Source organism: Carettochelys insculpta, chromosome 13 (genome assembly GCF_033958435.1).
Source record: "Carettochelys insculpta isolate YL-2023 chromosome 13, ASM3395843v1, whole genome shotgun sequence".
NCBI lineage: Eukaryota > Metazoa > Chordata > Testudines > Carettochelyidae > Carettochelys > Carettochelys insculpta.
The window spans coordinates 13,326,742-13,351,231 of record NC_134149.1 but is presented as its reverse complement, the minus strand read 5'-3'; the positions used below and the strand labels follow the sequence as shown (position 1 = coordinate 13,351,231).

Genomic DNA, 24,490 nt, shown 5'->3' with positions numbered 1-24,490 from the left:
GGTTTTGTGTGGGGTAAATTGGTGGCTATAGTGTAGTTGTAACCCACACACCTCAGTGTGGTTTACTGTCCCATATATCAGAGGGGTAGCCAACACCTCCACGTTAGCAACCGACAATGGGCCACATCTCCCAGACTGAACTGACTTGATTTCTCCTCTCTTAATGTTCACTACTCCACATTAACTGCCAATAATGGGCCATATCCATCTTGATTGAATAGACCTTGTCAGCTCTGACCCTCCTCTTTACTGAGACCCCCTCTTTAAATCCTTCTCTAACCCCCTGACTCATGCATCTGACAAAGCGGGTCTTTGCCCATGAAATCTTATGCTCCAAAATATCTGTGTCTATAAGGTGCTACAGGACTTCTTGTTTTTGAAGATACAGACTAACTCAGCTACCCCTCTGATACAAGTTAGTCTGTATCTTCAGAAACAACAAGAAGTCCTGTGGCACCATAACGACAAACAAACGTCTTAGGCCATGAGCTTTCACGGCTAAAGCCCACTGTTGGGTCTGTGTGTCTCTGTTGGGGGTATTAAGTGTCAGTGGTGTAGCTAAGTCAGTCTGTAACTTCACAAATAACAAGCAGTCCCATGGCTCTTTAGACTAATAAGTTTATTAGATCATGAACTTTTGTGGGTATAACTGACTTCCTCAGATGGATTTGGAATAGAAATACATACTCTAGTGTGTATTTGGGGGCGGGGGGGGGGAGAAAGGAAGGAAGGGGGAAAAGTGGTTCCCAGTCACTAGTAGGATCACTTACTAAAGCACATTAAGCTGGATGTTTCTCATTCCTGTGACTATCACAGGTGAGGAAATTGCCTTTGTAATGCATAAGCCAGTTAAGATCTGTGTTCTGGCCAAGGTTAGAGGTGTAAATGAATTCCAGTTCAGAAGTCTCCCTCTGTAATCATGTAGTAAAATTCTTTGTAAAGCATTTTGTGTCTCTCGTTTGGTATGTGTCTCTCTCACCCAGGAGTGTTGCTGGGTATTTGTGTCTCTCACTGGAGGTGCTGGGTCTGTGTCTCTCTGGCTGTGGGGTTGTTGCTGGATCTGGGGGTGCTGCTGGGTATCTGTGTGTCTCTCAGAGGGGTGTTGCTGGGTGCCTGTGTCTCTCGGAGGGGCGCTGCTCGGTATGTCGAACACGCGCTGGAGGCCACGGGGCTGTAGTTCCGCCCGCCCCCAGTAGGGGGCGCGCCAGCATCGACTCTCCCGTGTCCCCGGAGCCGGAAGCGGCGGCTGGCTCCCGCCCCGAGCTGGTGGTTGAACCCAGGCGCCGGCCGGCCTGTAATGGCGGCACCCGGGGCCCGGCTGCGGTGTCCGTGAGCCGCTCCTGGCGCCGGTCGGAGTTCCCCCTCCCTACTCCGGTCCCGGCCGGCGCGAGCAGCCGGTGCGGGGGGGCCGGAGCTGCCGCTCGCGGCGCCATGAGCGAGGCGCTGTACGAGAAGTTCCTGGCCCCGGACGAGCCCTGCCCCCAGCCGCCGCCGCCGCGGCCCGCCAGCCTGAGCGAGGAGGGCTGCCTGGATGTCAGCGACTTCGGCTGCCAGCTCTCGTCCTGCCACCGCACCGACCCGCTGCGCCGCTTCCACTCCAGCAGGTGCGGCGCGCCCAGCCAGCCGGGCCCAGCGGGGGCAACACCCGGCCGTGCACTGCTGTGCCTGCCGCCGCCCGCCCGCGCTCAGCCCCCGGGCCGGCGCCCACTCCCTGCCTCGCCTCTCCTCTCCTCTCCGCGAGCCGCCTGTTTCCCCGGGTGTGCCCCGTCCCCAGGAAGTAAAGATGGGCTCCCCCCGGCAGAGCTTGTGCCGCCGGCTCAGCCTCCTCGGAAGCTCGCCTCCTCCCCGGGTTTAGCTTGATTTTTTGGCCGGTAGAATCGTGGCTTAGACGAGAGCTGAGCGAGTGGGACTCAGCTAACTGGGCTGGGAAACAGCACCCGTTTTCCTGGCTTAGACAAGGTTTTCTGTGAATTAGTTGTCTCCTCGCCCACCTCCAACAATTTTGCAACCCCCTGTATTACTGACCAGCCGCGCAGCAGGATTGCCTGTAAGGCTGCCCTAAGCTTAAAAAACTAACTTTGTTAATAACTATTTACTTCCCTTCCACCCCAAGCCCCAGCATGCCTATAAAACCTAATTATGCCAGCCAGTCTCCATACACAGTCCAAATACTTTTTGGATTAGGCTTCCTTTCTGAAGGGCTGATTACTTTAGTGATATGGTGGTGGATACTAAAATAAACCTGTGGTGCATTTGTGGCTTTTTGACTTTTCTAGGAGTCATTGCTTTGGTGAACTGTGTGATAGGAAATCAGAGGGCAATGCAGCTGAAATGATTTGAAATAGCACCAGTGTGTGCACAAAGCAAACTTAAAAGGATTCAGAGTGAATCAGAATGACTAGTGTGGTTGAGTCAAAATGTTTCTGGTTGAACTAGTGAGATTCTGCACAGGTTGGTTGAGAATTTTTTGGTTTTGCTAGCAGAAGTAATTTTATGACATTGGTGAGGTATAACTTTCAGAACTGCACAATTAGTTTTACTGAAAACTTCCACTTCTGTTTACCAAAAATACAAACAAACCGATACACAAAGTGGAAATATTTTTTGCCTACCAAAGAAGCTGATCTTTTAAATGTGTGGATGGAAGTGACTTTTTTTTGTATGTCAGTAATCAATGACATTAACACTGCATTGCAGCAGCTTACAGATCTGGGCCTTAGATGTGAATACACAAGGTAGTTTTGTGATGATTCTCAGTTTAGACTTCAAAATGTTTTTGTATTACACATGTACATCTAACTCCCCACACTTCATATTTTTTGATTTTTAGTATAAATATGGCAAGTACTTGGCACAGTTTGCATTTAGACTGAGAAGTAACATACATGTTTCGAGCTCAATTCAGATTATCGCAGGCTTTGTCAACTGTATACTGTCAGTTTCATGGTTAAACCTTGTCTTTCCGGTTTGAAAAAACACCCCTGAAAACCAAAAATTTAGTGATGGGGAAAACACAAGTGGGCTTTTGCACGGTACTGTGATAAAGCCTGGATGTGACCTGAGCATTTGGTTCATGGATTTTTTGATCAATTTTTGGATGAATGTGAATAGCAAACTTTGTAAGTTTTTTGTAGACAATTTTAAAATGTTTTTCCTTGTATCACACCTGTCATTCACATTTCTGAGCATGTTTAACCAAGCCTCTGTCAGTTAACTAGTCAATATTCCACAGCTGTTTTTCTTTGGGGACATATATAACTTTTCATTTATTTAAAAATCACTTAGTCTTTCGCACTTTTCAGGGTGTGCTCTGTACTTTGTGTCTGTGCTCTTTCTTTTGTTAAAATTTTGAGTAAATATAGTGCAATTACATGTGCTTGCTCAGGTGTACAGTAGCCCCTCAAGTTATGTGAGGGTTGCCCTCCCTCGCATAACTTGAATTTTGTATAAGTTGGTTCTGGTGGCTATTTCCCCAGCGGAATGCACGTTCTGCAGCTGGGGAAGCAGCAGGAGCACTTGGAGCTCCTTTTTAAAGGTAGGTCCTGGGGTGGGGGTGGGAGGCAGTTGGGGAGGGTTAAGCCTGGCTGTGGGTTGGGGCTATGGGAAGGGGTCTGGGGTTAAGCCTGGGGTGGGTGGAGTTGAGCCAGAGCTGCATGTGGGGGTTTGTGAGTTGGAGCTGCACACTCTGTGTGTGTGTGTGAGAGTGAGAGTGAGAGAGCGTGCGCCAGAGCTGTGCTTGGGTAGTTAGCTGAACCATGGGGGGGTTTGAACCTCGGTGGGGGAGGGGTTAAGCTGGAGCTGCATGGAAGGGGTGGTCAATGGGCTGGGGGCGGGTTGAACAGGAGCCATGGGGAGTTTCAGTTGGGGCCAGGGGGCGTGGGATTTTGAGTTGCGCTTAACTCATGTTAATGCGAGTTAAGTGCAACTTGAAATCTTGTATTTTTAGGGTTTACTGTACTATGTTCAGTATCCAGACACTAGATACAGACACAGACACCCTCTCCCTTCATTACAAGATTCATTACTTAACTTCATTAAGTCAGGAGGCAAGCGATGGCTTTCACAGAGCACAAGCTTCCTGTGGGAAATGGCAGTTACAGTACCATTTGCTCACCCGCCTTTATTCATTACTAACGTAGGGCAAATATATGGTCTATTGGAATGTGCAACAAACCATCCTAAGTAACATAAATGTTGACAAGCAAACTTGTAAGTCAGGTAAAGGTGCTGAGAGGCATGCTTCCCACATAAGAAGATGACATTCTTCAGTGTCTGCGCCTCTGATTAAACAGGTATTCCAGTAGTGATCAGTATGTCAAATGGTTAAAACTTCACGTTAATGATAGCTTGCAAGCCTTTGCACGGTGAATTTTGGAAACCTTTGAATTTTCCAAACTCTTTTGGGATTGGGCCAGAATGCTATGCAATTGTGAAATGTAGTCAAAACTCTGCTTGTATTAGTGAAAAATAATTGAGATGTTGAAAGAAATTTCATGACCTTGCTAAACTTCATGTGAGTAGGTCAGCAGAGTGAAAACCTGTTCAATGGCTTTCTGTGTGACCAGATCAACTTTCCAGCTGGAAATGTACTTTCCATGATCAGTGCAATTAACCGGTTTGTAATAATGAAGTTGTGGCAAACATAAACAATTCTTTTAAATTAGCATTGATTCAGGGTTGGGGTTTTTTCTTGTGGATTGCTTTACATAGTCTGTTTTCCTGTGTATACTGTAAATAGCATTTTTCAGGACTCTCTCTGCGCATGGGCTGCTGTTGATCTGTTTGGTATGTTTTGCAGGTGGAACTTGACTTCTTGTGGAACAAGTGTAGCCAGCTCAGAATGCAGTGAGGAGCTGTTCTCATCAGTTTCAGTTGGTGATCAAGATGACTGCTACTCTCTGTTGGATGACCAGGAGTTCACATCTTTTGATTTGTTCCCAGAGGGTAGTGTCTGCAGTGATGTCTCCTCCTCTATTAGCACATACTGGGATTGGTCAGACAGCGAGTTTGAATGGCAGGTAAACTCTTTATGTGGTCAGCCCATGACATGAACTGGGATTTACTAGCTGCTCTTTGCAGTTTGGAATTAAGTAAATGGATGATGCTTTTTGAGGCTTAAATTCAGCAGAGAAGGAATTCTTTTGAGTAGACTGTTTTATTACAAGGTTCCCATACAGAATTTTGATGACAAAGCATGGTCAGCTTCTGAAAAAGGGTCATGTTAAGGTTTATGGTCATATTATGGTCGTGTTCAGGTTTAAGTTATCAGCATATCTTGCATCTGTGAAGCCCGGTTCTTTGGTGTGGGACACTTACATCTGTATTGGAATCTGGCAATGCATTTGGCATTCCAGTGTGGCTTGCTTGCTGCAGAGTTCTTAATTTCTACTTGTGATTTTGGCCCTGTGGGACCCCTCCTGTATTCTGTGGTTCTATAGGTGGGAAGAGTGCCAAAGTAAGCTTTGTGCTACCAGGGTATTTTCCTCTCGATCTGCTGTGTGCAATTTGGTCTGACCTCAGATTCAAATCTGGTCTTTTTACAACTGTAGGTTTATTTTTGCATATAGCACGTTTTCACTTGTGGAATGCGCACACAGTCTTTGTTACTGGTTTAGATTTGATTATTTTAATTTTATTTAAATATATGGCACACACTGTTCTAGAATTGGTGTAATCATCAATTAAACACAACGTTCCCTTTATCTTTTGTGGACTTGAGCCAAGTCATACACTGTGTGTGATACAGGTCATACCTCCCTGGTTCAGCCTGTTTACCACCCTCAGGACTTGACCAGTTCCAAATCAGGGAATTTGCCAATGCTGGCCCCTCAGCTGCTGCCAGCTGTAGGGCTTCACTGGGGCAACAGCAGAAGGGCCATCATTGAGCAAGCAGGGATTGGGTTGGGGAGCATGCTTGGAGAAGGAAGCAAGGTGGCGGTGGAGCCCTGTGGCAAGGGGCCAGGAGCGTGGCCCCATGGGAGCACACCAAGGCCCAATGCCAGCCATGGGACTATGTTCCCGGCCCCCAGCCTCTGGGCTCTGCAGCCACCTTGCCTCTTTCTCTGAGCATCCGCTCCATTGTCCCTTCTGTCCTGCCTCCTTCCCTGAGCTGGAACACTGCAAATGAGTTATTTGTGGTGTTCCAGAAGCTGTGGGAGGGAGGGGGAGGAGTTGCTGAGCATGGGACCTGGTGTCTCCCTGGGTATACCAGACCACAGATGCCAGATGAGGGGTAGTCCAGATTAGAAGTCCAACCTGTACTGTTTTTACCACAGAAATGTACTCTTTCTTCCAAATGTGACTTAACCACCCTCCATTCCAGTTTAAACATTCCACAATGAATTTGGGATATTACAGATATCCCTGCAATAGAGAAATTCTAAATGCTACGTAGGATAGTATTCACTAAAAGTAACTCCATGTTTTTTCTTACTGTAGCTTTAGAATTCCAATTTCTGGCTACATCTCTTGTACAAAAATTCCAATTGCATTTTTATAATGCAGTTTTAGAAATATGTCAGAAAAGTACCTGGATGACTTAGTTCCTTATTGATTTGTAAAATGTTGATTTCCAGGTGAACACAGAGAAGTTATGATTTTAGGAGAACGTTTCCTGGTTATTTGATTAGCTGTCAGATTTCCATTTGAGTAGTTGGATTTTTTTTTTTTTTTTTTGTTATGAGCATTTGCTAGAAGAAACTTACTTGACTGGACTTGTAGGGCTTTGGAAAAGGCTTTTTATTGCTTTTACAACCTTACACAGCAAATTCCATAAGTGAGTAACTCAATTGTCATGTTTAAACTTGAAGTGTGATCACAAATGACATGTTGTAGAAATGAAGCTAGTTAAAATTCTGCTGCTGCTTACAGGAAAAATACATGATGTAGTTGTATGTAGTTACTGTGTATAGTACAAATAAATAGGTTTCCAGTCTTCTCAAACCATACTTTTAGAATAGAATATTTATTTTACAGTGCAAATTTTCCCAATTATTTAACTTCTGGTAAACATGTATAAGTATGACAAGTAAATTATGGTTTTCATGGATACACAAACTCAGGCTCAGAATGTGTTTTTTTTTTTTTTTAAATTCAATAACCTAATCATTATCAGCAATATGTCTTGATAAAATATATTAGTAAACTGCATAATTTTAACCCAAAAGGTAGTAATTACCTTTATTTTGGAGCATCCTTCTGAAATGTAAAGCTATAATTTTTTCAATGTGCATATGTTCATCTTTGTAGAATCTAATTACAAGCCTTAAATGACAATAACTGTATTTCTGAAACATTAGAGCCATGTGGGCTCAAGTAACAATGTACTGCCATTCAAGTTTTATTTCTAAACTTTTGAATACTGTCCTTTTTTAAATGAGTATTTGTTAATAGGAATGAACGAAACAGTCCATCTTTTTGAAATAAAGCCTCCAAAACATTTATGCATTAAAACACTTTAAATATAAAAAAAACTGCAATTCCACTTATTCCAGGAGTTCATGTATATATAACGAATGTGTGCAACTTTGAGAACAAATATCTAATCAGAGTAAACTTAAATCCATAAAATTAATTTAAACCAATTGCAGTAATTTATACATCGGTTGCTTCCCTTCTCTAAGTATCTGAGCACCTTATTTTATAAAAGCAACTAGTTATAATAAAATACCAGATTTTCAATGTAAAGGTCACCAGTTAAGCCATGTTCATTTCATATTGTTAAACTAAAACATTCTAAAACACTAAACTAAAACATTCTCAGAAATTTGACCAAACAACTAAGTATTGTATTACCTTGAAACATGTTAAAATCTGGCTGTGGTGGACTTCTAGATGGTGCACTTACAGAAGCACTGAATATACTGGTATGGGAAGTTTAAAATGCATAAATTGACACAGTTACTATATAATGGAGAAGAGGAAAGAGTGGAATTCCAGATTATAAATATCATTGTGAAAGGCATTTGCACAGAAGTGATTAGATAATTATTCTGGATTTGCATCCTGCACTAATGGAAAATTTTAGGGACTTTTCACGGCTAGTCCCAAGTAGGGTATGTTACTGTAATGCAGTTTAGAGATAATAAATATGGATCACTGTTTTGGAGATGCATTAAAAAAGAATGATAGAAACTCGCAGGCCAGCCATACAAGAAAAAATATAGTATGTGCTATGGCTAATAGCTGAGACCTCAGTTGCAGTGAGAAAATCACGACCCCCAGCCTGCGAATGGTTGGTAAAGGTTGAACGTACAAATGGAAGGTGTTCTTTTCACCCTTGCTAATTCTGCCTAGATGCTGCTGCTTATTTCTGCCATCAATATTGCTGCAATTGGAGTTGGACTTGGCCTGTTAACTTTGTGCTTCCGACATCTAGTGGAAGCAGCAATCATATCTAGATGACAAAAAACACAGGCAAGTGTCATCTGAAAACAGAGATTGCAACCTAGAAAGTGTCATTCTCTGCCATGTACTGTAGGGATCTGGGGCAAATAGCTCAAACAACCAGAAAAAAAAAAAAGGGTGGTGCTTGGTTCTGCTAAGAGGGCAGGGGACTGGACTCGATGACCTCCCAAAGTCCCTTCTACTTCTGACATGTGTGTCTTCTTGTTAAATTAAAAGTACAGATTGGATCTTCCTGGTCCAGCACCCTTGGGACCTGAATGGCCCTAAATGAGGACCCGGGAGGTCAACTTAGGTGCTTCTGGCCCTGTTGCTTCCCTCCTGTTTCTGGCCACTGGACTCCTGCCAGCAGACTGCCAGGGCTCTCAGGTCCAGGAACATACGTTGTTACTGGACTAGAGAGGCCCAGTTGACACAGGCTCAACCTGTATCAGTCTGTCCTTGAGCATTCTTCAAACTGATGAGTAAGAAACTGCCCACTACTGTAATTGACTAGTGGTAATTTTCTGAACATACACTTCATCTGCAATTTAAGTATAACTGGCACACAAACTTCCCAATGAGAAGCATTCACAATCCTCAGTGAAGGACTAAAACCCTCCTCGTTATAATTCATTAGGCAGGTGGCAAGGCCCCAAATTGATGTACTTGGCTGCAACCTATGCAAAACCTCTGTGTGTAAAATTGGCTAGTTCTTGATCAGAGAAGACAGTGTGCGTATAGTCCTAGCACTGTTCCAGGAGTACAGGCTTACCCAGCTTGTACTTGGCTATTTTTTTAAATTCCTTCCAGTGTAAGAAGTCTGACTCTAATAGAGTTCAGTCAGATCAGGTTCACTTGGTTTTGCTTCACAATGACCATTCTATTGGATGATGCTTGGCACAGCACAGTACTTTAACAGAGAACATATGAGCATATTGTATAATGTTAATGGATTGGGAAGAGTGAAGGACTGCATAATTCTGCCATTCCCCTGAGTGCAAACGGAGAAGGGAAATCGTGAAATAGAAAGCTGCCTAGTTCATTAGCTATACTTCACTGCTGCAGATAGTTCACAAAATTGAATTTTGTTCTTTGCAGTTGTAAATCATTGTGGGCAATTATTTGCTTGGATTACGAACTGATATTTTGCCTTTTCAACAGTATATTTGTATGGTTTGTAGACTCCTAACCAGTGCCTTTTTGTGCCAGTACTGAGTACTGGCACCTCCGCCACAATATGTCAATTTTCTTCTGGCTGCTGATCCTGCAGCTGGGACCAACAATGGTGCTCTGCACCTCAGCTGGCTCCCAGCCACGGGGCTGCTGGGGTCCCTCAGCTGGGGAGCCCTGTGGGGAGGAAGAGGGGAAGAGAGCACTGGCTGAGTACCGGCTCCTCTTTTTTGACAAAATAAGCGCTGCTCCTAACTATCATATTTTGAGATTTTTGTTTTGTTTCCTTTTTCTTTGCACGTGAACAAGTTGCCTGGGAGTGACATTGCGAGTGGGAGTGATGTACTTTCTGATGTCATACCTAGTATTCCAAGCTCCCCATGCTTGCTTCCAAAAAAGAAAAACAAACATAGGAATCTTGATGAACTCCCATGGAGTGCAATGACAAATGACGAACAGGTAAAATTTATTCACATTGGAGAGAATCGGTATGGATGTACAGAAGAATTCATGAAATTGTTAATTTAAACAAGTTTGATTGGTTATATTGATGGAAGTACAATTTGAACAATTGTTCAAAACTGTTAAACAGAGAGAGCAAATTCCGTGTCAAGTACATGTAGAAATAGTTAACTTTTTCCTTTACTTTTTATTCTGAATTTTTATCTTAAATTATACTCAACTAAGTTGGGTCAAAAATTGTAGCAAGTACAACATTTGAGCATTTCTTTGCTCCCACGTCATACTGGTTCTTTCCTTTTATTTGTCCTTTGACTCATTAAGAGGTAGCAGTTTTTAATAACTTCATGCATTTCATTTTTATTAGGTTGAATATATTGAATACTTGAGTCGGAAAGTCAGTACTGAGATGGGCCTTCGAGAGCAACTTGATATTATTAAAATTATTGATCCCACTGCTCAGATCTCTCCTACAGATAGTGAGTTTATTATTGAATTAAACTGTCTCACAGATGAAAAATTGAAACAGGTAGGTTAACATGTTTGTGTGTTTAGAATCGGCGTTATCATTGCCCTCTGGAATGTGGCATGAAAAATCATCTATTGAATTGTGACTAATTACATATTCTCTGAGTACCAGTTGGCAGGATGGAGCACAAACTATATTTTTGTACTTGGGCTGCTTTCTTCGGTAGTTCCATATCAGTATGTGATCTTGGATGTTCTGTGGGAAAATTAGATAAGTGTAGCTGAAGTGGTATGTTAATTCTGGCACATGACAGTTTCAGACAAAATATTCACTGAGTAACTGTCAAGATTTAGGTCTCAGTCGGGGGAATTTCTGCTATGTGATTTCACTCACATGAGTAGTTCTGAAGTGGAGGTACTGCTCATGTGACTGTACTTACACTCCTACACAAGTTTTTATAGTATAGGATCCTTAACTTTTAGGCAAACAGTAAATTTGGAGTACTTGGAAAAAAATAAATTCCAAAGGCACATGTTAAGCAGCAAGTGATTAAAGGGCTAGGTCATTACTTTGGAAATAGATTACCCATTTTTTTTTTTTTTTTTTGGTGTGTTCCTTGTTCTGACAAAACTCAAATTCTCATGAAAGGTGATGTATTTTTTTTTCCTTTATCAGCTTTCTAAATTAATTTTTTTTTGGGTGGGGGGAGGTGTAAAAACTTTTACCGATATGAGAGGATTCTGGGCCTTCTAGAAAACAAAGCAAAAATAACTCTTCACTGTGTGTGCAGAGTAGCTTCTTAGCCAACATTGAGTATTGCATGATTAGGTGGATAGTATCCCATAGCTTAATTTTTATCATAAATTTTATATCCCCATCACTTAATGTTGCTTTTGGGTCCAGTTTTGGCATGATGCCAAGCCCCACCCCTCAGCTTTTGTTGAGATTGAGTGATTAGGTTCCTCACAGATTCATGCCCATTTCATAATTCAGAACACTTAAATCCTACTCCTAACTTAAAATATGTTAATGTACTTTTCCGAGATTTACTACTGGATCTGTTTATATAGCAAAATAAGCTTTTAAAAAATAATTTGCTTAAAATGTGGTCTTTGTACTACTATGACTAACCTTTTTATATGAGGGTATCTTTTGTTTTCCATTATTTTGTAATATATGAACTAAAAAGCAGAAGAATATTTATACTAAAGTAGAATGTCAGGCAAGTAAGTCTCTGGTTAATTAAACCTATTTTAAGAAAACTGAAATGAAGATGTTACTAGTGGTCATTTACATTAAGTAGTTTTAACTGGCTAACGGAATCATTGTTTTTGGTTATTCTTGGTTTAGTTTTGTTTTTCCAACACTTAGTTGTAATAAACATTGTATAGCTTTTCCATTTAACCATGTTGGCACTAAACAGTGCAGTACGAATTAAGCTTTTATTTGTAATGCTTTTGTTTTGAAGGTGAGAAACTATATCAAGGAACATGGTCCTCGACAGCGGTCTGCAAGGGACAGCTGGAAGAGAAGCAGCTACAGTTGTGCAAGCACTAGTGGCGTGAGTGGGACAAGTGCCAGCAGTAGCAGTGCCAGTATGGTCAGCTCAGCAAGCAGCAGCAGTTCCAGTGTGGGCAACTCTGCTTCAAATTCCAGTGCCAACATGAGTCGAGCGCACAGTGACAGTAATTTATCCACAAGTGCTGCAGAGAGAATCCGGGATTCAAAAGTAAAATTGCCAGTCATGCGCGCGAGTGTGTATGTGTGAGAGTGTGTGCACATCAGTTGTCACTTACTTACGCAAACTGATTTTAGTATCTTAAGTGAAAGAAAAAATATCATTGATAGTCCTAGGGCCCAAGGAACATGATGATAAAGTGTCTAAAGGGGTTCTTATGTTGGTCATTAGTGCTTTGTTACAAGTGAAGAATGCTTGTGTGTGGTGGGGCTTGGACTAATTTAATTTTTTTTGTTTGAATAGAGTAAATATTTCAAGAGCTGATAAATCAGCTTGACCTTTTTAATGGTAAAAGCATGTGCTCTTAAATTTATTAAAGATCTATTTAGTCTTTCAGAGTACAATACACGAAGAATATCTTGATATTTGTGATAGAACTGGTTTGGTTTCCTAATTTTTTTTTTGTTGTCTCTTCCAAAGTATTTCTCATAGATTGCTTGCCCCATGCAATGCTGTGTACCTTCAAGCATGGTTGCATGCTGAAAAGTAATTATATAAAAATACCAATATGGCATCTGCATGTTTGCGATTTCCATTGTGTGTGTGCATGTTTCTTCTGATTTTGCACACTCAGTCTAGGCTTTGACAAGCTGATTTTCCCTTGGTCTTGTGACTTATCACCTAGGGTATGCCTTCACTATAGGGAAGACAGACCTGGTTCGTGCACCTATAGGGACATGAGAAATCAAATTTCTCCTGTTGACCTGCCTCTGTAAGGATAGCCAGGTAGATTCTAGCTACTCAATTGCTGTAGCTAGAATTTCATATCTACAATTGACTTTCATGTTCAGTGTAGACCTGGCCCTGTAGTTTCGGGTCTTCATGTCAAAGGTTCAGTTTTACCTAGGCCGCCTCTTCCAGTGAGGTTGTACTACAGCAGATAGATACTTAAACAGCTTTGACAAGGCACAGAATAAAAAGTAATGTGGATCTTGTTTGTTATCAGTTCCATTGGCTCTGTGTGGCTAAAAAGCGGCAACAGTTGTCTGTTTTAGTGAGAAAATTGAGTATGATTTTGAATAAACACATGGAGCAGATCTTTTTAGTCACTGCTCAGAGCAGAACCTAACTTTATGTGCACTAAAATCCCCATCTGAAAGGCAGTGTTTCTAATAAAGGACCATCTATTACACTAATTTAGAAATACAACAACTCATTTTGCCATTTGTCTTTATTTTGACAGAAACGTTCTAAGCAACGGAAACTACAGCAAAAGGCTTTACGCAAGAGACAGCTGAAAGAGCAGAGACAGGCTCGTAAGGAAAGACTGAGTGGATTGTTCCTTAATGAAGAAGTGCTCTCTTTAAAAGTGACTGAGGAGGACCATGAAGGAGATGTGGATGTTTTAATGTGACAGGGATGAATTTATCAGTGTTCTTTCTAAGCCTTAAGTGTATTATCTTTGTTTACATATATTTCTTGACCAAAATTTTGATTAGGGCAGAACTAACAATATGTCAAATAGAACTCTCTAAGTGTAATTTTAATATTTTGAGCATCTATAATTTATTAGAATGAGCTGACTTTTTAAGATTAATTGAGATTTCAACAGACAATTTCACAGTGACTTCAACAAGCTGTTGAGAAGATATTGGTTAAATAAGCCATTGAATTAGGTTTGAAGTATTTGCTTTCAAGAAGCTCATAGTAATGAATTAATATTCCTTATTAAAGGTACATTGATACTGATAGAATTTTTTTCAAAGATTACTGTTCCTAAAAAAGGAAATCTCACAGTTCTCTTATTCTGTGTCTTTCCTTATTTCTTATTAGGAGATTTGTTTTCGTGGACACAGGATCTTAGTTCTATATATTGTTTTCGTTCTTGCCCCCCCCCCCCCCCAATATACAATCCTTATACTTCATGAAATTAAATTGGATTTTTGGAAATGATGGTTATGACTTAACTTAGAGAATTATGAACTCAGTGGGGAGTAATAAGCAGAAGCAGGCTTCTAGGAATGAAAAGCTATTATGCAAGTGTCAGCTAGTAACAAAATGCAGAAGAAAACAGTCATTTTCAAAAGTAGACTTTTTTTTTCCTAGACTAACTGGCTGTTCTTTTAAGATGTAAAACCTAGTCTCTAAAAAGTTATCTTGCTTCTCAATCTTTGAATAATTAATTTTTAGTTCCTTTTATAGTCTTTTTTTTGTTAATGATTAGTCAGTACATTCTCATTCTTGATAAGGAAAAAAATTAAATGAAAATCCTCTCATACATTACACTAACTCTACCATTGATTAATAGAATACCATTAATAGTCTTAAAAGTGTTACTGGAAACAAAAGTAAATATTATACCTAAACTTGGTAGATATTGCTTTATCGCTAAGACCCTATGTAAAAATAGCTTCATGATGTTGGCATGAGAACCTAATTATTGGTGCAGGTGTTCATTTTTAATAATATGCTGCCAGTTGATTTACCACTTACAGCATAGTTTAAATGGATGGAACCTTTTCACAAGGTGCTTATCTACGTCACCAAGTACTAATTTTGTTTAGCCTTTTAAATAAGTGTTGCTGAGGAGAACCAAGACACACCTTTAGTTTTCACTTCTGTACCCAAAAACTGAAATTGAAATGGTTTTATTCTTGACAAATTGTAACTGTTTCTGATTTTTATTATGCCAGCGTTCATTATTGGCGTCATATTTTGTTTTGAGTAAAATTGTTGCGTTCATTCAAATGGAATTTTGGAAGGGGAAAGAGATGATTAGCATTACCCAATTCCAAATGCATAAAGGTGACTTCTCTGATTTTTATATTGATGCTTCATGAATGTCCTTTAGATTTGTTCACTCTGACAGTAAGACAACCTCATTGCCTCCAATTTTAATATGGCCTCAGTAAACAGGAGTCCTGGAGTGGGCATTTTCAGGAGTGTGCCCTGACTCTGCTCATGAATAACTTTACACAAGTGCCAGTAGTACTATCAATGCAATATGACCATCCACTAAGGCCCTACATATAGTACTGACAGTGGAATTTTACTCCTTCTGCTTAACTCTAATTTAAATCCTGGTGGGTTGTGGTAATCAAACTAAGGAGAAAAAAATCTGGGGACAAAGAAAATGTTAATGACGGTACTGTAGTTGTGATCACACTTTCAATTGGAAGATCAAAAGTAAAATATGTGATATATGTTTAGACTGTAGTGTTTGTGTATTACTGTTCTGACTACAAACTCCAGAACGTGGACCACCTGTGGGTTGTTGCAAAACATACCAGAGATGTGAAATATCTAGTAAGTACATATTCCTTTTAGATATTTATAATGCCATGTGGCGAATGAAAGGGCTTCAGTAAGAAAAAGGTCCATAGTCAAAATAATAAATGTAAATTCTTCTACTCAGTTAATTTTTCAGAAGTCACTAACAATTTTGGTTGTCTGTTGTCTGCAATGGCAGTGAGAAATATTTTCGTAATCAGTTAAAAATTGAGATGCCTCCTGCGTCATTGCTGCCTGGCCATTTGAATATATTGGTAACTTTTCATGGCGATTTTTTTTTCTTCGTCTGTTATACACTGTTGCAATAGTGTAAAAAATCAAACTCTAGTAAAACTTGTTTATAGTATTAAGTGTCACTCAAACCAAAATAATTCTTACACTTTCTGTTTACAGTTTTCTGAGATGGGGATAGGTGACGTTGTATTACTATTAAAAATGCTAATTTCAGGTTTCAGTTGTTGAAACCTTGTGGTAGAACAGTGGTTCTTAACCTTTGCTGCAGCCTGTACCCCTTTGGTTTTCAAAATATGTTCTCGCACCCCTTATCAAAAATCAAATATCTTCTCACACGCCTTATCAAAAATAGAGATCGGGGGGTCTATATACTTTTAAATGCATATTAAATATATGTAAACTAGCTTTATTACTCCACAGAGTACAGTAGGCATAAAAAATTATGCAAGTACTACCCAGATATGTTGTGGAGTTTTGCTGTATAAGTAAACTGTAGTCGACATGCTAACAGTTAGCACCTAACTGAATTCACACATAGGTTTGATGGAACAAAGTAGTTGTACTTACGTGCCTGTGCTTAATTTGTGTTTTTGATGATTTACCTTCTAAAAAAATCTGGCATGTCTCACACCCTTAGAAAGGGCATCACGCACCCTCAAGTGGTGTGTGCACCCCAGGTTAAGAACCACTGTGGTAGAAGTTGACAAATTCATAATGCAACATTTGAAGTAATTCATAGAGGCATCTGTCGCAGTTCAGTACAACCTCATTTTCTACAGTGCCTTGGAAATGTGCATCTTTATCTAAAGAAAACTACATTGGTTGCCACACTGAAACCATGAAATTAATGGCAAAAGTTGCAATACTTCAATTTAGTGGGGTGTGAAAGCATCACTTTATTAATCTGTCTCAGCAAGTCCATTCTTCCAAGTGTGAAATTCTTAATTTTTATTAAAAATTTAACTCCCCTTGTTTTGGTGAGATGCAACTCTCTTATCACCAGCTTCAGAGTGAAGATCAATGTTATCCCCAAAGCAGTTGGTGTCCATGACTTACCAGAATGGCCGGTTAATATTTTTAAATAAGATGCCTCAATCTAGCAAGTCATAAAGCAACATTTGAGGCCTTTCTATAGTGATTATGTGCCAAAGCAGAATCTCTATGAAATGGGAAACTTCACTGAAAGGAAAGCCTGAAGCTTTCATATTTTAGTCTGTCACTTGGTAAATTTTATAAAATAGTTGAGTTTTATCATTGTTTTAAACTGGATACCATTCAAAGCATTTTTGCTTGAAAATACTGAAATGTTAAAACAAGTCCTGCTGTACTAGCCTCCAAACTTAATTTTAAGGTTGTGTGTATTCCTATTTGTCATAAGGATAAATCACCTAAAAAGTGCCCTAAGGTGAATCTGGCACTTATTTAAAATTATGTATTGAAAAAGGAAAATACAAAATTAAAATTACTGCAAAATGATTTGTTAATTAAAATAGGTCTCTTAGACAAAATTTTTTTAAACAAAAAAAAAAAAGCAAAATGAATCATTATTCAGTTAAACTTTGTGCTTCTGTGGTCACCAAACTGAAGATTTGTCTCTACTTTATCAAACCAGTCTGTGGGAGGTTGAATGCTCAGCTCCTCATAAGACTGAGTAATTTCTCTGCTCTGGTATGCTTATTTACACTTTGAAATTGCATATCTGAGTGGAAGGGAAAATAGTTCCAAGAACATAGGATGTAGCCGTATGCAAAAAGTTAAACATTTCCATATCTTTGTTCTTATGTTTGAACAAAGAGCTCCCCCCCGCCCCAGCATTTTTTGGTCAATGATTTATGTCATTTACAAAATGCAGTGTCATCACCTGCTTGCCCAAGGTGTCAATCTAATTCATGGGTTTGTAGATGAAAAGAAAAGAATTGTTTTGCCACATGAGTATTAGTTACCTCTTTAATTTGCCATCCCATCTGCTCTTTGCAGCACTGACATTGGCCTTTTTCTACATGTACAAATGGTTAAAATTTTACATTTTGGAACTACTCTTTATCGCTTGATGAATGTTCTAAATGTTGGAAAAAGTGCACTGCTGGAGAAGAAAGTGCTAATGATACTTGGTTTCTGAGTATTGGCACTGTGGATATTGTAAGCTTTGTAACCGCTGTGATTTATAAATGTAATCCATTTAAACTCCAAGAACATGAGCAGTTTACTGCTTGGCAATTATTTCTTTGTAAAGGCTTAGAAGGAGCACTGAAAATCAAACTGCAAGAGAACTGTTTTGATTTAAAAAAAAGTTGTGAGCATGGTTAATCATGAGGAAGAGAGAACTGCTTGACAGACCTGTTCACTTTTTGTATATGTATAGCTTATTTCATCTTCTGCTCTGTTTGAAATGGTTTCAGCATATTCTTCCTTTAGCTGCCTGACAAAACTTAGTGCAGGACAAAATGCTTACTGAGAACAGTAAGTGAAAAATCAGATATGCTTTTCTCTTCATTCAATATTTAGTTTTTTAATGTGAATTTTTTTATATTGTGGTCAATAAAACCTCTGGAGAGCTTTCTCTAGAAAATATTGCTTAAATTTAGACACATGCACTCAAACTATTAAAGAATGCATATTAGATGTGGAAGAATGGCTACATCTACACTAACATTCCTCTTTTGAAAGAGGCATGCAAATGAAGGAAATTGAAAATGCAAACGAGGCACAGATTTACATATCTGGCACAGTATTTGCATATCGTTTAGAAAAAGCGTCTTTTGAAAGAAGAAAAGCAGTGTAGACGAGGCTCTTTCAAAATTAAACCCCATCTTTAAAAGAACCCTACACTGCTTTTCTTCCAAAAGACGTTCTTTTGAAAGATGAATATTCAAACAAGGTGCCAGATGTGTAAATCTGTGCTTCACTTGCAGTTTCGGTTTCCTTCATTTGCATGCCTCTTTTGGAAAAGGAATGCTAGTGTAGATGTAGCCAAAGGGTAAAAATTTGACAATATATGTTGATCTGAGTTATTGAAGTCAGATGGCCTGAAGCTGTTGTTTTTCCTGTATGACTGCTTGAAATTCAACAGTAGGTTAAAATGTTGGCCTTCAAATATTGGTGGTTTCTAAAAATTAGCTATAGGTGTCTGAAGCATTGTGTTAGGCCATAGTTTCTCCTAACCAGCACTTAAGAATAGCTGGCCTAATGGTCACTCCGTTGATTGATTGATCTTGCAATTCTTGTGCATGGAAAAATCGGATAAAATACGTGCAAAAAGGACCTATTCTTGTAGCCCTTGATTTGTGAAATGTAGATTTTAGCCAGACCTAAACCTTATATATTTGATGCTTTGGTTTGAATGAATCATGGCCAGAGAAGAGAAATGCAGAGAGCTTTTAAAACATTTCATAATGTGGTTAAAAATTTCAGCGTGATTCACACTGAAAGGTCAGTTATGTTGGAACCCTGCAGGACAGGCTGTCTATACTTCAGATTTTTCCTTACGTTATTTATTTAGACATTCTAATGTCTAAATAAATGCTGGAAAATCTCATTCACACAGACACAGCATTGTGAAAGGGAGCTTTCTCTTTGACAGCCATAGTTTATAGCCACAGTATTGCAAAAGGAGGCTTCACGTGAGCTGGTAATAGCTGTGCTTTACCTGTTTCTTTTCGATCTTGAAAAGGGTGTGGGGTCAGGGCTTGGCAAAAGTCATTGGCAGAGCTGGAGATCTTACCTTGAGGGAAATGCTGTCTTATCTCAAATTAGCCTGCTTGGCTGAGTGAACGCTTTAAGTCCACCCCTGCCCAGGAAAAGGGACTTAACTAAAGTAAGGAGGAAGTTTTTCATTTGAAATAGACTGTTCAAATAGTCTCAAGAAGAATAATCTGTGGAACTGTAACATTGAAGTTATTTTTCCATGGTTTCTGTTACATGTTTCTGCTACAATGCACTTTTGTACATAAAACTGTCCTCTGTAAATTCTGTATTTACTCGCTACAATGTTTATAGAAAGCTTCCCCCCCACTTCAAGTTGTGAAGGATGTAACATTAACTGCAACATTAGTGACTGACTTTATTTTTGGCTCTTTGTATTTAAAAGTCGTGTGGACATCAAAGTAAGGGTTTGAATTAAAAATAATGTAGAAAAAAACATACTGATGAAACTGAGAATGTGGTGTCTTGTTTGAAGCAATAAAGTTTTTGCCATGGGGTTTGTGTGCCAATGTCTGGGCGGACTGTTGAAACTGCCTTGGTAGGATAAAACTTGTGTAGACATAGTAGATCATAATAACTAACCCAACAAAGATTGATAGTAAAACATAAACTTGATTTAAAGCAGAAGTGCTTTCAGTTGAACTTTGATGCATCAGAGGAAACGAGTTGCATAACTTGTGACCTGCCACCAATAATGTGGCTTTAATCATTGATTTTGCAGATAGAATGTTACCAAAAGTTCTCATTTGTTCTCTAAGATCATGATGGTGTCTGAGGCTACATCTACAAGGCAGTGCTATTCTGAAATGGCAATTTTGAAATAACACAAGCACACACAGAATGTGTTTTGAAATAGCACTTCTGGGTCCAGAGCACTATTTCAAAATAGTGCCATTGGAGCCCATTGGAGCTTATTTTGAAATACAGGAGGGTCTCAACATTTGCAAGGGTTCTGTGTTGAGAACGCTTGCAAGTGTTGAATTTTGCGAATATGGCAGCTGCTTTGCGTGGAGCCAGGCTTCGGAGCACCAGGGAAGTGGCAGCTGTCAGCACCCAGAGCCCCAGGGAAGTGGCCACTTGCAAATATTTGAATTCGCGAACCATAAGTTTGCAAATGTTGAGACCCTACTGTAGCTATTCCATTTCTTAACAGCAACTATTTTGAAATAGTAGTTTAGAAATATGTGTTATGCTGTGTGGTAGGTGTACAATCGAAAGAATACACCCACTATTTCAAACTTATTAGAAAATAGCCAAGTTATCTTGAAATAATGCACACCCGATGTAGACACAGCCTGAGTGTACATCTTCACTGCAGAATTAACCTGTCACCACAAAGAAACTTCTGATCTAATTTTAGTAGTTCTTTTAATCCAAACTAGCTGGCCAGTCCTGGGGTATAGACTAAAGACCAAGTTAGGTGTTCAGTCAAGCAGGTAACCCACTTAGGGTATAGTGAGGACATAAGAGAAACCATCTGAGGACTGATAGTGCTCCTTTGTTTTCCCACAATGTTCCTTGTGTGCCCCAAAGAACAGACAAATTCTCCTGCAGTTCGCTGGGAAGGAGTCAGTGGCTCAGTTTAGTGTATCACAAAGAACCAGTGGAAAACTCTCCAGAACTACCAGGGGCACACTGCTGAGGGCAATACCAGTGAGAGCTTTGGCTGCACAATACTTGGGTAAGGCTAACCTGAGGTGTACAGGCCTGGCTACTGATCACTCTTTAACTGTAGTGAAAAATAAATACATGACAACAGAACCATATATAGGAAAGTCTTTGTGTGTTTTGATATGCTGCAGAATTTGTCATAGAATTCACTCCTCAGTTTACCAATTAAAATGTAGCCATTTAACCTCAAAGTGTTCCAATTGCAATCTAGAAATGTTAAGATTTTAAATTTGGTTTAAACCTTCATCTGATTACCACTAGAGGGAGTTCGGTGGTTGTACCATTTGCCTCTGGCAGCATAGTTGAACGGACTTATTCTTTAAACAGTGTTCTTTATTCAATGCCCCTCCGTTATTCATCACAGAGAAAAGGTACTCTTGTTGGGATGACTAATTTATGCTCTATAATGTTTTAGTTGGAGAAAGAAGCCTGTAAAGACTGCAGTATCTCTCCTTCTGTCTTTTTAGAAGTAAATTTTACATATTTCAAATGGCTTGTGTAAAAGTTTAATTCAGCCTTTTTTTTATTTTTTTATAGGAGACATTGCCATGATTTTTCTTGGATGGTTCTTAGATTTGGGAGTTGGAGGTGTATCCTACCTGTAGCAGATAGGCAGTATGTTATATAGCTATATGCATGTTTAAAACAAAAACCAACAACAACAACAAAAACTTTAGGTCTTTGGTTCAATATCTATATCAAAAAACTCACATCAGACTATGGCAAATAGCACCCTCAAAAGGGCAGCAGGACTGACTCTCATCCTGAGAGTCGCCATCCTACGTAAATTTTGGGGCACATTAGTGGGTGATTTGGGAAAACATGGATTGCTACCTTTCCTGAACTTGTTCTGTATTTGAACAAAATGCTTCACTTCCTGCTTGTCTATGTTGTGCCCTTTACCTAACTTTTAAAAAAATATCTGAAAACTGAATAACTGCTTCAGAGTGTGTTCCTTTTCCCTGGAGTTGCAGGCACTTGCTGGGAGATCATGGGCTCTTGGTTCTTGCATAATCTAATATACAGAGTCTTATTCATATTGTACATCACCACCACTGGTTGCATCCTCATCTTTCTCATGATGCTGCATAAACAGCCAGCTTCTCAGGCTGAAGAAAATTCAGGCAGCAGGGGAGGAAATTTCAGAGGGAGATACTTGCCCAGAGCCCCTAAACATGCAGCAGTTAGGACCTCTCCAGTGCATACATTTTTTCAACTACAGAGGTCCACTTGGGTAATAAAGCCAGGATTTTACAATATAAAAGTAATGATCAACTGTTCTGTCTTCTACATTTGTTTAATTAACTGTAGGATAAATTCATGAAAATTCATAGTCTCTTTTTTTTTAAATGCAACTAAACTTTTTAGATAAACTTTTAAACATCTGGAATTGAGTTGCACAGATAAAATTAGGAATAGTTAATTATTTCAGTTCATTTGTGTTCAAATGTGCCCTTTTAATCTCGGTGTGCTTGTGCTTACAAGAGGCAGCCTGCAGAGTCCAACTGAACACACCTGTGGCATTTATTTTATTTACTTTGACTCGTCTAGTCTAACCTAACAGTTATAAGGGTTTCATTTTCTCTTTTATAATTATTTAATTTTTACTATTTATATTTCAGTAGCACCTAAGAGTTCCTGGATTGATACTTCATTATACTAGGGACTGTACAAACAGAACAAAAGACCTCCCCTTGCCTGGAGGTCTTTCCATTTCTTTATCCATTTCCATTATCATTCTCCTTTTTTTTTTTTTTTTCTTTCTTTCCTGATGGATCTTCCTTGTGTTAGAGCAATGGGAGTAGAATATAGGATTTGGGATAAAGACGGACTCTCTAATTCAATAACATTTTAGAATCGGTTTCTTTGTTTAACTCAGGCTAATATTGTGTTGCCACTGAGCAGATATTCACATTGAGTTGCATACCAACCACTTTTTTTCAGTCCTCTACAGTCACACAATGGGTTTTTATATCACCCATACAGTAAAGCTCAAATTTTTGCACAAGTTGGTGGGATACAGGAGCCAGGCTTGAGGGAGCTGGGAAACTGACCAGCCCACCAGCCACTTGGTTCCATTTGGGTGCAGGATTCAGGAAAGTGACCAGGTTTGGTTGGTTTCCTGGCTCCAGACTGTGGAGGGGAGCTGGGAACCAGGTGGCAGCCAAGCTCCTCTCCCCTTGCAGAGCTGAGAAACTGACCAGGGCAGCAGTCTTGGTCTGTTTCCTGTCTACAGCCAATGGAGGGGAGCTGGGAACCAGGGACAACTGGGCTCCCCTGTCCTCCTTGGAGCCAGGAAACTGACCAAGGCTTCTGCCCTGGTCAGTTTCCTGGCTCTGCAAGTGGAGGGGAGCTGGGAGCCAGGCTGCCTCCTGGTTCCCTCCCACCCTTCACTCCCTGGACTGGGAAACTGCTCCTGTCAGGGGTGGCAGACAAGAGTGCAAATATCAGTGCTGTACCTTTCCCGCTTCTGTTAGGAGCTGTAGCCTCATTAACCTGAGACACGCAACTCAGTTGCATGTATCTCAGAGGTTTACTGTATATGAAGTTGTTCTTTCCATGGGATGTCACTTTGTGTTTGTCCCCACTGAATTTCATCAGTTGTTTCCTAATCATGGGGCTTTAACATGCTGCTAAAGTTGCTTCCAGTTCTGGGCAATCTAAAGGTCCCTTGAAATGTTGTCATCTTCTTATTCCTCTCTTTTTTGAGATATGCATTAGAACACTCTTTATAGTACAAATCTTGGGGACACTCTGCAATTAACCTGTGGCTGTGTGTAAGATTGACCAATTGTCCCTACTTTTGTTTTCTACCTGCTAATTAGGGTCCATTCCATGAGAGGACTTAAATTCTCAGCTTGTGAATGTTTGGCTATGTTGTTTGTCTTTTTGAGGTAAAACTTAAGAAAAAATAACTTTTTCAAAGTTCAGATAAATATGTACTGATTCTAATTCACTATGATGTTGACTTCAAAGAATACTAATAGTTTATGATTTTGTAGGGGTTCTGTAACTTCATTTATTATTACTGTATTAACTTTGCCCCCCTACTTTCTGGGGCTGGTGTGCCAGGTGAATAAGGGGAATGTCTTTTCTGATGTCATTTTTGAGTCAGGGACCGCATCATTGGGGGGATTTTTTTTTTGCTTGTGCGGCCCCTGACTGATTTTTGTTTTCTTGTGGGTCAGTGGCCCCCCACCTCTGCTTTATATTGTGAAGTCATCTGCAATCAGATATTTGCAGTGTAACCAACAGGAATGTAAGTGTGTTTTAGTAGTGGACCTGTTTACTAGAGTTGCTTGCATCATGGGGGGAAAAAATTACTGGCCTAGTAATCTATTTGGAAATATTTTACTAACACACTATTTGAGTAGTATTTAGCTGTCTCTATTTTAAATAGAGTAGGAAACTGGCTCCCTACCCAGCGTACC

General features: G+C 39.8%; 1 protein-coding gene across 1 annotated transcript; it reads left to right on the top strand.

The window, feature by feature from the left end:
• Positions 1 to 1,119: 1,119 nt before the first annotated feature.
• Positions 1,120 to 19,885, top strand: FAM199X (family with sequence similarity 199, X-linked). The gene is made up of 6 exons (XM_075007752.1): positions 1,120 to 1,604; positions 4,799 to 5,018; positions 9,865 to 10,014; positions 10,382 to 10,543; positions 11,952 to 12,212; positions 13,405 to 19,885. Exons 1-6 carry the CDS (start codon positions 1,432 to 1,434, stop codon positions 13,573 to 13,575), a joined length of 1,137 nt encoding a protein of 378 aa, XP_074863853.1. The 5' UTR covers positions 1,120 to 1,431; the 3' UTR covers positions 13,576 to 19,885.
• The last annotated feature ends 4,605 nt before the right edge of the window (positions 19,886 to 24,490 follow it).